This window comes from Triticum urartu, chromosome 5 (assembly GCF_003073215.2).
Source record: "Triticum urartu cultivar G1812 chromosome 5, Tu2.1, whole genome shotgun sequence".
NCBI lineage: Eukaryota > Viridiplantae > Streptophyta > Magnoliopsida > Poales > Poaceae > Triticum > Triticum urartu.
Window position 1 is genome coordinate 422,886,204 of NC_053026.1, and position 13,135 is coordinate 422,899,338.

Here is a 13,135-nt window from a genome sequence, read left to right on the forward strand (position 1 = left end):
TGTAGAGCACATTTATAATCACCCAGTTATGTTGTGACGTTTGGTAGCACACAAAGTGTTCCTCCGGTAAACGGGAGTTGCATAATCTCATAGTCATAGGAACATGTATAAGTCATGAAGAAAGCAATAGCAACAAACTAAACGATCAAGTGCTAAGCTAACGGAATGGGTCAAGTCAATCACATGATTCTCCTAATGATGTGATCCCGTTAATCAAATGACAACTCATGTCTATGGTTAGGAAACATAACCATCTTTGATCAACGAGCTAGTCAAGTAGAGGCATACTAGTGACACTCTATTTGTCTATGTATTCACACATGTATTATGTTTCCGATTAATACAATTCTAGCATGAATAATAAACATTTATCATGATATAAGGAAATAAATAATAACTTTATTATTGCCTCTAGGGCATATTTCCTTCAGTCTCCCACTTGCACTAGAGTCAATGATCTAGTTCACATCGCCATGTGATTTAATACCAATAGTTCACATCACCATGTGATTAACACCCATAGTTCACATCGACATGTGACCAACACCCAAAGGGTTTACTAGAGTCAATAATCTAGTTCACATCGCTATATGATTAACACCCAAAGAGTACTAAGGTGTGATCATGTTCTGCTTGTGAGAGAAGTTTAGTCAACGGGTCTGCCACATTCAGATCCATAAGTATTTTGCGAATTTCTATGTCAACAATGCTCTGCACGGAGCTACTCTAGCTAATTGCTCCCACTTTCAATATGTATCCAGATTGAGATTTAGAGTCATCTGGATCAATGTCAAACTTTGCATCGACGTAACCCTTTACGACGAACCTTTTTCTCACCTCCATAATCGAGAAACATATCCTTATTCCACTAAGGATAATTTTGACCGTTGTCCAATGATCTACTCCTAGATCACTATTGTACTCCCTTGCCAAAAACAGTGTAGGGTATACAATAGATCTGGTACACAGCATGGCATATTTTATAGAACCTATGGCCAAGGCATAGGGAATGACTTTCATTCTCTTTCTATCTTCTGCCGTGGTCGGGCTTTGAGTCTTACTCAATTTCACACCTTGTAACACAGGCAAGAACTCTTTCTTTGACTGTTCCATTTTGAACTACTTCAAAATCTTGTCAAGGTATGTACTCATTGAAAAACTTATCAAGCGTCTTGATCTATCTCTATAGATCTTGATGCTCAACATGTAAGCAGCTTCACTGAGGTCTTTCTTTGAAAAACTCCTTTCAAACACTCCTTTATGCTTTGCAGAATAATTCTACATTATCTCCGATCAACAATATGTCATTCACATATACTTATCAGAAATGTTGTAGTGCTCCCACTCACTTTCTTGTAAATACAGGCTTCACCGCAAGTCTGTATAAAACTATATGCTTTGATCAACTTATCAAATCGTATATTTCCAACTCCGAGACGCTTGCACCAGTCCATAGATGGATCGCTGGAGCTTGCATATTTTGTTAGCACCTTTAGGATTGATAAAACCTTCTGGTTGCATCATATACAACTCTTCTTTAATAAATTCATTAAGGAATGCAGTTTTGTTTATCCATTTGCCAGATTTCATAAAATGCGGCAATTGCTAACATGATTCGGACAGACTTAAGCATAGATACGAGTGAGAAACTCTCATCGTAGTCAATACCTTGAACTTGTCGAAAACCTTTTGCGACAATTCTAGCTTTGTAGATAGTAACACTACTATCAGCGTCTGTCTTCCTCTTGAAGATCCATTTAATCTCAATGGCTCGCTAATCATTGGGCAAGTCAATCAAAGTCCATACTTTGTTCTCATACATGGATCTCATCTCAAATTTCATGGCCTCAAGCCATTTCACGGAATCTAGGCTTCATCATCGCTTCCTCATAGTTCGTAGGTTCGTCATGGTCAAGTAACATGACCTCCAGAACAGGATTACCGTACCACTCTGGTGCGGATCTCACTCTGGTTTACCTACGAGGTTCGGTAGTAACTCGATCTGAAGTTACATAATCATCATCATTAGCTTCCTCACTAATTGGTGTAGTAGTCACAGGAACAGATTTCTGTGATGAACTACTTTCCAATAAGGGAGCAGGTACAGTTACCTCATCAAATTCTACTTTTCTCCCACTCACTTCTTTCGAGAGAAACTCCTTCTCTAGAAAAGATCCATTCTCAGCAATGAATAACTTTCCTTCGGATCTGTGATAGAAGGTGTACCCAACATTTTCTTTCGGGTATCCTATGAAGATGCACTTCTCTGATTTGGGTTTGAGCTTATCAGGTTGAAACTTTTTCACATAAGCATTGCAACCTCAAACTTTAATAAACGACAGCTTAGGTTTCTTGCCAAACCATAGTTCATACGGTGTCGTCTCAACGGATTTAGATGGTGCCCTATTTAACGTGAATGTAGCTGTCTCTAATGCATAACCCCGAAATGATAGTGGTAAATCGGTAAGAGACATCATAGATCGCACCATATCTAATAAAGTACGGTTACGACATTCACACACACCATTATGCTGTGGTGTTCCAGATGACGTGAGTTGCGAAACTATTCCACATTGTTTCAATTGAAGACCAAACTCATAACTCAAACATTCTTCTGTTGGAAATATGCCCTAGAGGCAATAATAAAATGGTTATTATTATATTTCTTTGTTCATGATAATTGTCTATTGTTCATGCTATAATTGTGTTATCCGGAAATCGTAATACATGTGTGAATACATAGACCACAACACGTCCCTAGTGAGCCTCTAGTTGACTAGCTCGTTGATCAAAAGATAGTCATGGTTTCCTGACTATGGACATTGGATGTCATCGATAACGGGATCACATCATTAGGAGAATGATGTGATGGACAAGACCCAATCCTAAGCATAGCTCAAAGATCGTGTAGTTCGTTTGCTGTAGCTTTTCCGAATGTCAAGTATCATTTCCTTAGACCATGAGATTGTGCAACTCCCGGATACCGTAGGAGTGCTTTGGGTGTGCCAAACGTCACAACATAACTGGGTGACTATAAAGGTACACTACAGGTATCTCCGAAAGTGTCTGTTGGGTTGGCACGAATCGAGACTGGGACTTGTCACTCCGTATGACGAAGAGGTATCTCTGGGCCCACTCGGTAATGCATCATCATAATGAGCTCAATGTGACCAAGTGGTTGATCACGGGATCATGCATTACGGTACGAGTAAAGTGACTTGCCGGTAACGAGATTGAACGAGGTATTGGGATACCGACGATCGAGTCTCGGGCAAGTAACGTACCGATTGACAAAGGGAATTGTATACGGATTGATTGAATCCTCGACATCGTGGTTCATCCGATGAGATCATCGAGGAGCATGTGGGAGCCAACATGGGTATCCAGATCCCGTTGTTGGTTATTGACCGGAGAGTCGTCTCGGTCATGTCTGCGTGTCTCCCGAACCCGTAGGGTCTACACACTTAAGGTTCGGTGACGCTAGGGTTGTTGAGATATTAGTATACGGTAACCCAAAAGTTGTTCGGAGTCCCGGATGAGATCTCGGACGTCACGAGAAGTTCCGGAATGGTCCGGAGGTGAAGATTTATATATAGGAAGTCAAGTTTCGGCCATCGGGAAAGTTTCGGGGGTAATCGGTATTGTACCGGGACCATCAGAAGGGTCCCGGGGGTCCACCGGGTGGGGCCACCTATCCCGGAGGGCCCATGGGCTGAAGTGGGAGGGGAACCAACCCCTAGTGGGCTGGTGCGCCCCCCTTGGGCCTCCCCTGCGCCTAGGGTTGGAAACCCTAGGGGTGGGGGGCGCCCCACTTGGCTTGGGGGGCAAGCCACCCCCTTGGCCGCCGCCCCCCTTGGAGATTGGATCTCCTAGGGCCGGCGCCCCCCCTAGGGACCCTATATATAGTGGAGGGAGGGAGGGCAGCCGCACCCTAGCCCCTGGCCTCTCCCTCTCCCTCCCGTGACACCTCTCCTTCTCGTAGTGCTTGGCGAAGCCCTGCCGAGATCGCCGTAGTTTCCACCACCACGCCGTCGTGCTGCTGGATCTCCATCAATCTCTCCTTCTCCCTTGCTGGATCAAGTTGGAGGAGACATCTTCCCAACTGTACGTGTGTTGAACGCGGAGGTGCCGTCCGTTCGGCGCTAGGTCATCGGTGATTTGGATCACGACGAGTACGACTCCATCAACCCCGTTCTCTTGAACGCTTCCGCGCGCGATCTACAAGGGTATGTAGATGCACTCCTCTCTCCCTCGTTGCTAGATGACTCCATAGATTGATCTTGGTGATGCGTAGAAAATTTTAAAATTCTGCTACGTTCCCCAACATCTTCTCCACGATCAGATCGTAGAAACTTTATTTTCTTGTTACGATGATTTTCCACTTCACTCTGAAATTTTTTGAACTTTTCAAATGTTTCAGACTTGTGCTTCATTAAGTAGATATACTCATATCTGCTCAAATCATCTGTGAAGGTCAGAAAATAACAATACCCGTCACGAGCATCAACACTCATTGGACCGCATACATCGGTATGTATTATTTCCAACAAGTCAGTAGCTCGTTCCATTGTTCTGGAGAACGGAGTTTTAGTCATCTTGCCCAAAAGGCAAGGTTCACAAGCATCAAATGATTCATAACCAAGTGATTCCAAAAGCCCATCAGCATGGAGTTTCTTCATGCGCTTTACACCAATATGACCTAAATGGCAGTGCCACAAATAAGTTGCACTATCATTATTAACTTTGCATATTTTGGCTTCAATATTATGAAAATGTGTATCACTACGATCGAGATCCAACAAACCATTTTCATTGGGTGTATGACCATAGAAGGTTTTATTCATGTAAACAGAACAACAATTATTCTCTAACTTACATGAATAACCGTATTGCAATAAACATGATCCCAGTCATATTCATGCTCAATGCAAACACTAAATAACATTTATTTTAGGTTTAACACTAATCCCGAAAGTATAGGGAGTGTGTGATGATGATCATATCAATCTTGGAACCATTTCCAATACACATTGTCACTTCACCCTTAACTAGTCTCTGTTCATTCTGCAACTCCCGTTTCGAGTTACTATTCTTAGCAACTGAACTAATATCAAATACTGAGGGGTTGCTATAAACAGTAGTAAAGTACACATCAGTAACATGTATATCAAATATACCTATGTTCACTTTGCCATCCTTCTTATCCGCCAATTACTTGGGGTAGTTCCGCTTCCAGTGACCAGTCCCTTTGTAGTAGAAGTACTCAGTTTCAGGCTTAGGTCCAGACTTGGGTTTTTTCACTTGAGCAGCAACTTACTTGCCATTCTTCTTGAAGTTCCCCTTTCTTCCCTTTGTCCCTTTACTTGAAACTAGTGGTTTTTTTACCATCAACACTTGATGCTTTTCTTGATTTCTACCTTCATCGATTTCAGCATCACGAAGAGCTTGGGAATCGTTTTCGTTATCCCTTGCATATTATAGTTCATCATGAAGTTCTACTAACTTGGTGATGGTGACTAGAAAATTCTGTCAATCACTATTTTATCTGGAAGATTAACTCCCACTTGATTCAAGCGATTGTAGTACCTAGAAAATCTGAGCACATGCTCACTGCTTGAGCTATTCTCCTCCATCTTTTAGCTATAGAACTTGTTGGAGACTTCATATCTCTCAACTCGGGTATTTGCTTGAAATATTAACTTCAACTCCTGGAACATCTCATATGGTCCATGACGTTCAAAACGTCTTTGAAATCCCGATTCTAAGTCGTTTAAGCATGGTGCACTGAACTATCAAGTAGTCATCATATTGAGCTAGCCAAACGTTCATAACGTCTGCATCTGCTCCTGCAATAGGTCTATCACCTAGCGGTGCATCAAGGACATAATTCTTCTGTGCAGCAATGAGGATAATCCTCAGATCATGGATCCAATCCGTATCATTGCTACTAACATCTTTCAACTCAGTTTTCTCTAGGAACATGTCAAAATAAAACAGGGGAGCTAAACGCGAGCTATTGATCTACAACATAGATATGCTAATACTACCAGGACTAAGTTCATGATAAATTAAAGTTTAATTAATCATATTACTTAAGAACTCCCACTTAGATAGACATCCCTCTAGTCATCTAAATGATCACATGATCCAAATCAACTAAACCATGTCCGATCATCACGTGAGATGGAGTAGTTTTCAATGGTGAACATCACTATGTTGATCATATCTACTATATGATTCACGCTCGACCTTTCGGTCTCAGTGTTCCGAGGCCATATCTGCATATGCTAGGCTCGTCAAGTTTAACCCGAGTATTCTGCGTGTGCAAAACTGGCTTGCACTCGTTGTATAAAAACGTTGAGCTTATCACACCCGGTCATCACATGGTGTCTCGACACGACGATCTTTGGCAACGGTGCATACTCGGGGAGAACACTTGTACCTTGAATTTTTTTAGTGAGAGATCATCTTATAATTCTACCGTCAAACAAAGCAAAATAAGATGCATAAAGGATAAACATCACATGCAATCAAAATATGTGACATGATATGACCATGATCATCTTGCGCCTTTGATCTCCATCTCCAAAGTACTGTCATGATCTCTATCGTTACCGACATGACACCATGATCTCCATCATCTTAATCTATATCAATGTGTCGTCACATGGTCGTCTCGCCAACTATTACTCTTGCAACTATTGCTATCGCATAGCGATAAAGTAAAGCAATTATTTGGCGCTTTGCATCTTATGCAATAAAGAGACAATCATAAGGCTTCTGCCAGTTGTCGATAACTTCAACAAAACATGATCATCTTATGCAACAACTTATATCTCATCACGTCTTGACCATATCACATCACAACATGCCCTGCAAAAACAAGTTAGACGTCCTCTACTTTGTTGTTGCAAGTTTTACATGGTTGCTACGGGCTGAGCAAGAACCGTTCTTACCTACGCATCAAAACCACAACGATAGTTTGTCAAGTTAGTGTTGTTTTAACCTTCTCAAGGACCGGGCGTAGCCACACTCGGTTCAACTAAAGTTGGAGAAACTGACACCCGCTAGTCACATGTGTGCATAGCACGGCGGTAAAACCAGTTTCGCGTAAGCGTATGCGTAATGTCGGTCCGGGCCGCTTCATCCAACAATACCGCCGAACCAAAGTGTGACATGCTGGTAAGCAGTATGACTTATATCGCCCACAACTCACTTGTGTTCTACTCGTGCATATTACATCAAAGCATAAAACCAGGCTCGGATGCCACTGTTGGGGAACGTAGTAATTTCAAAAAAATTCCTACGCACACGCAAGATCATGGTGATGTATAGCAACGAGAGGGGAGAGTGTTGTCCACGTACCCTCGTAGACCGAAAGCGGAAGCGTTAGCACAACGCGGTTGATGTAGTCGTACGTCTTCACGATCCGACCGATCAAGTATCGAACGCACGGCACCTCCAAGTTCTGCACACGTTCAACTCGATGACGTCCCTCGAACTCCAATCCAGCCGAGCTTTGAGGGAGAGTTCCGTCAGCACGACGGCGTGGTGACGATGATGATGTTCTACCGCGCAGGGCTTCGCCTAAGCACCGCTACGATATGACCGAGGTGGATTATGGTGGAGGGGGGCACCGCACACGGCTAAAAGATTCAAGGGATCAATTGTTGTGTCTCCAAGGGGTGCCCCTCCCCGTATCTTAAGGAGTGGAGGAGGAGGAGGGTCGGCCCTCTCTATGACACGCCCTAGGAGGAGTCCTACTTCCACCGGGAGTAGGATTCCCCCCTTCCAAGTAGTAGGAGTAGGAGTCAAGGAAAGGGGAGAGAGAAGAGAAGGAAGGAGGGGGCGCAGCCCCTCCCCCTAGTCCAATTCGGACTAGGCCTTGGGGGCGCCCAGCCTCTCCTCTCTCTTTCCCCTAAAGCCCAATAAGGCCCATATACTCCCCGGCGAATTCTCGTAACTCTCTGGTACTCCGAAAAATACCCGAATCACTCGGAACCTTTCCGATGTCCGAATATAGTCGTCCAATATATCGATCTTTACGTCTCGACCATTTCGAGACTCCTCGTCATGTCCCCGATCTCATCCGGGACTCTGAATTACGTTCGGTACATCAAAACACATAAACTCATAATATAACCATCATCGAACTTTAATCGTGCGGACCCTACGCGTTCGAGAACTATGTAGACATGAACGAGACACGTCTCCGGTCAATAACCAATAGCGGAATCTGGATGCTCATATTGGCTCCTGCATATTCTACGAAGATCTTTATCGGTCAAACCGCATAACAACATACGTTGTTCCCTTTGTCATCGGTATGTTACTTGCCCGAGATTCGATCGTCGGTATCTCAATACCTAGTTCAATCTCGTTACCGGCAAGTCTCTTTACTTGTTCCGTAATACATCATTCCGCAACTAACTCATTAGTTGTAATGCTTGCAAGGCTTTAAGTGATGTGCATTACCGAGAGGGCCCAAAGATACCTCTCCGACAATCGGAGTGACAAATCCTAATCTCGAAATACGCCAACCCAACAAGTACCTTCGGAGACACCTGTAGAGCACCTTTATAATCACCCAGTTACGTTGTGACGTTTGGTAGCACACAAAGTGTTCCTCTGGTAAACGGGAGTTGCATAATCTCATAGTCATAGGAACATGTATAAGTCATGAAGAAAGCAATAGCAACAAACTAAACGATCAAGTGCTAAGCTAACAGAATGGGTCAAGTCAATCACATCATTCTTCTAATGATGTGATCCTGTTAATCAAATGACAACTCATGTCTATGGTTAGGAAACATAACCATCTTTGATCAACGAGCTAATCAAGTAGAGGCATACTAGTGACACTCTGTTTGTCTATGTATTCACACATGTATTATGTTTCCGGTTAATACAATTCTAGCATGAATAATAAACATTTATCATGATATAAGGAAATAAAAAATAAATTTATTATTGCCTCTAGGGCATATTTCCTTCAGGTTGGCACCTAACCCCCACTGCTACCCGGAGTAATTAACCAAAAACTACTACTATCTAGGTATGTATCTCAAAAAACTACCACTTTTTTATTTTGTCTTAAAACCTACCAGTTGGATGCTAAAAACCCGATTATGACATGTCTGACCCACAAGTCAGTGCTGACATGGCAAAGTAGCCAACTCCATTTAGCTCGACCGTGTAACCCAGGTCTGGCCCACAAGTCATGGCTGTAGCTGGCGTGCCGTGCCTCTGGCACGCTTTAGCCCAGGCTAAGCCTGGCCCATCTGGCCAGGTTTGGTCTCGTCTTCCTCGCCTCGCCTTCTTCTCCTCTCAATCTCGACCCAATCATCAGTCTAGCTAGCTAGGGTTTTTGCCCCTAAACCAAGACCCCCTCTCTCAGCTCTCGCGCCCGCTCGACCAGCGCGGATGGGGAAGGACGGGAAGGGGAAGGAGGCCAAGGGGAAGGGCAAGCAGGCGGCCGGCTCCTCCGACGACGCCGGAGGCGCCAAGGGAGGCAAGGGCAAGGGCAAGGGCGGCAAGGGCGGCGACGACCTCGGCACCTGCACCTTCGTCAAAGGTATCACGGATCCCAACCGTCGATCCCGCGAGATTAGGATGAGAATCTTAGGGTCGCGTAGGGCGGGGGGAGCCGGGATGCTCTGTGGCTAGATTCGCCTATGATGCTTCGTTTCAGAAATTGGCAGGGCTGTGAGGTCGAGATTAGATGCTTGAGTGAAGGCTTACTGGATTTGGATATTGTTTTGAAATTGTGTCCTCTTTTGTGCTAACTGTTGCGTTGCTGTCCTGTGCTTGCAGCTAGGCACGTGTTGTGCGAGAAGCAGGGGAAGATCAATGAGGCGTACAAGAAGCTGCAGGAAGGCTGGTTGGACAACGGGGACAAGGTCCCTCCTGCTGAGTTTGCCAAGGTGAGCGGCAGATTGACAAGCCCTCGTCAATCCATCTCAGCTTTTAATGTATAGTATGCTTAAAGGAAGATGCTTGAGATTAGTCAGGAATTGACTGAACCTCAGATTATCAGTGAAATTCACTGTCTGCAATTTGCTTTTCCCACACATTTTTCACCTGCTTTTGTTTACGAGATGTCATTTAGGGCTCTATGATTTACCTGCATTTAGATAAAACGATCCAAAAATGTGTTACATGTTTTATTTCATGTATGCTTCTAACCTCTTTGGTCATGGTACCTGAAAGTTGGATTATTTGTCACCTGTGTTGAATTCATATAACCTGTGCGCTAATTTAGTAATTTCTTTGTCTATTGAGAAGCGCAACTAGTGTTTATGTGAAGCGAGTAAAAAATTGCTTAATTTATCTTGTTATACATGTTGATATTGTAGCCTGAGATTGGGCTCTTTTGTTATAGTTGACCCCTTGATGGGGCAAAAGGTGCTGGTGTCAAAATTCGCCAAACATGGTTCTAGAACTGGCATATATAATTAGTACTGCCTAGTGTTGATGCCAATTCCAGACTAGTAATAGGCCTGATCATCCGGGTAGCTAATCAAAGGACTATACCAGAGGACCTTGAGAACTTTTACTAAGTCAGGATCGAGCTGTTCTCATTAAGAAACGGGTATAACCAACAAATTCTCTTTTTTTGCTCAGATAATACTTTGTAATACTGTCTCGATTGTGCAGAAGTTGGAATAAATCCCTCTGGTGCATAGTCTTGTAAGCAAATTGGGTTTTTTGAAACTTGAAAACTGGCAGGCTAAGATATCTAGTAATATACTTACTTGTGTTGCCTGTAAATGCTGGATCTGTGAATATCTGTTACAATTGGTAAGTGCTACTCCCTCCGTCCCATAATGTAAGACGCTTTTTGACACTAGTCTAGTGTCAAAAAGCGTTTTACATTATGGGACGGAGGGGGTAATTTATTAAGTCTGCTGAGAGCAGGTGTTAGTCATAGTTGTGAATGCACCTTCTGTGAGGTTTGTGAATTACTAAGGGCATGCCTGTGCTACCTGGTCCAGTTATGTACAGGACATCAAATGGAAAACTATCTACCTAGAAAATATACCTTCATTTTCAAATTAATATTCTGCTGTGCACAGTACAATTCTTAAACTTGTTGCCTGTAGACTGTATGCTGTATTCCGTATGCTATTAAATACCATGAATAATATTTCATTTGACTCACGTAGCTGTTTTTCTGATACTTCAGGTAGCCCAAGAATTCTCTGAATGCCCATCAGGAAAGAAAGGTGGGGATCTTGGATGGTTCCCGCGTGGCAAAATGGCTGGTCCTTTCCAGGAGGTTGCGTTTAACACACCTGTGGGAGCTACTAGTGCACCATTCAAGTCTACGTATGTCAACTGTCACCGCTTCTCTTCCATATTTGGCTTATAGATCATGCAAGTAGCAAATCTCCTTTGGACTAATACTTCGGATGCTATATTACTTATTTATGGATAAAGAGAAATGCTCAGATCCTAGCCTGGATTATTACCTGAAGATGTTTGCTCCTTTAAATTCTGACTAATCATCTAGCTATTTCCAAATACTTACACAATGTCTGTTTGCTCCTATTCAGGCACGGGTACCACTTCATCCTCTGCGAAGGCAGGAAGAACTGATATGAAAGTATGCTTCAGGTTTGGAATGCAAGCACCTTGGGATAATGTGGGATGCAAATGCCCCCCATTACTTGTCTGTTGACTCAATAACCGTTGTGCCTGGACATGTACTCAAGCTACTATTATGCTGTCCCAAACCAGAGTGGCTCGGAAAATGTGCTTGCTACAAGTAACCTGATATGATATACAGTATGTGTTTGGGATAAGCTGAGATTTAGCTTGTGTTCCTCTTTTACGGTAAAGAAAAGAGAAAAAGGAATGCGTTCCTTTTGGGTGGCCATCAGTTCAGCGGATGCTCATCTCTATTTAGCATTGTTGAATGGGTCCCTTTGCGCTTTGTGGGAGGGTAATGGAAGTATCTTTATAAAACGATGCTACATACTGAAAACCTGTGGAAGCTAGGAATTTGAAGTGTTTTCTTATCTTATAAAATTGATGAAGGTTCCGATTCTTGCAACGCCACTTGGTATAGGAGAAGCATGTTCGCTCTACATTACAATGTCAAACTAAGTTGCATTTGCACAGCTAGCGAAAACAAGTTCTGTATGAAAATGAATAAACGGATCACATTGGTTTTATCCCGCCCAACCACATTCTTCTCGCCTCCTTGCCGTAACTACTGGTGCATGTGCAATGAATGCATTCCTTACCAAGAAAAAACATGTTCATCCTAGTAGTTAATAGGAAAAGTGTCAAAATAAATCTATATCTATACCAATATAAAAAGACTCAAATGGGCAGATCCAAACCATCTCAACCGTCAAATCATGTTAGCTAGCGGTTCAAATCGCTTCAAGGTTGAGCACCAAACACGTTTAACGCTTTAATTGACCGTCAAATCATGTTATCTAGCGGTTCAAATCGCTTCAAGGTTGAGCACCAAACATGTTTAACGCTTTAATTACCCATCACTATCATTGGTTATAAACATGTTTTGACTCAATGCTATCCTTTGAAATCTGTCATGTAATTAATATCCTACTATTCCCAGAAAAAGTAATTGATATCTTACCAAATACCAACATGCAACAGATATATCTTACCTAATATAACGTGCAACTAATATCCTACCTAATATAAACGTGCATTGCACGTACATTATTACTACTAAATAATAAAAGTCTAGTGATGTACTACTAATAACTAGAAGAACGCCCGTGCGTTGCAACGGGCCACATTAACTTTAAGAGTTCAATATTAATCATGTTAATAATACGTTTAATATTCTCATACATATCAAGTGACACTGGCGACCTTTTTTGTCAATTTAGCAACGGGCTCAGTTGCAACGGGCTCTTTATACATATCAGACAACTCGCTACTACTTAAACTACAACTATGACTACCAATTTTTTTTGTCAATTTAGCTCAGCAATAGTGCCTGGCTTAATAGACTGCTTTGCATTCACCCCCTCAGAAGACAGAGGGAACCAACTCAACATGTCAGAAGATTAACAGAAATTTCATTTATATGGCATGAACATATAGCAGGAGCACCAACACATAGATCAGCAGAGAGCAGAGCACATCATGCACA

The 13,135-nt window shown here is 42.7% G+C and overlaps 1 protein-coding gene across 1 annotated transcript; it reads left to right on the plus strand.

Annotated features, from left to right (window-relative positions):
* The first annotated feature begins 9,275 nt into the window (after window positions 1–9,275).
* On the plus strand, window positions 9,276–11,804 carry LOC125509472 (peptidyl-prolyl cis-trans isomerase NIMA-interacting 4-like). The gene is made up of 4 exons (XM_048674458.1): window positions 9,276–9,574; window positions 9,814–9,923; window positions 11,186–11,328; window positions 11,556–11,804. The coding sequence occupies exons 1-4, from the start codon at window positions 9,424–9,426 to the stop codon at window positions 11,596–11,598; spliced, it is 447 nt and encodes a 148-aa protein (XP_048530415.1). The 5' UTR covers window positions 9,276–9,423; the 3' UTR covers window positions 11,599–11,804.
* Window positions 11,805–13,135: the final 1,331 nt, after the last annotated feature.

What these genes read in the sequence shown, in the direction of transcription:
- LOC125509472 (XM_048674458.1), top strand. Translation starts at nt 9,424, where the DNA reads ATGGGGAAGGACGGGAAGGGGAAGGAGGCCAAGGGGAAGGGCAAGCAG. An exon ending in CTCCTGCTGAGTTTGCCAAG is followed by an intron (nt 9,924 to 11,185) that starts GTGAGCGGCAGA and finishes CTGATACTTCAG; the next exon opens with GTAGCCCAAGAATTCTCTGA. An exon ending in AGTGCACCATTCAAGTCTAC is followed by an intron (nt 11,329 to 11,555) that starts GTATGTCAACTG and finishes GCTCCTATTCAG; the next exon opens with GCACGGGTACCACTTCATCC.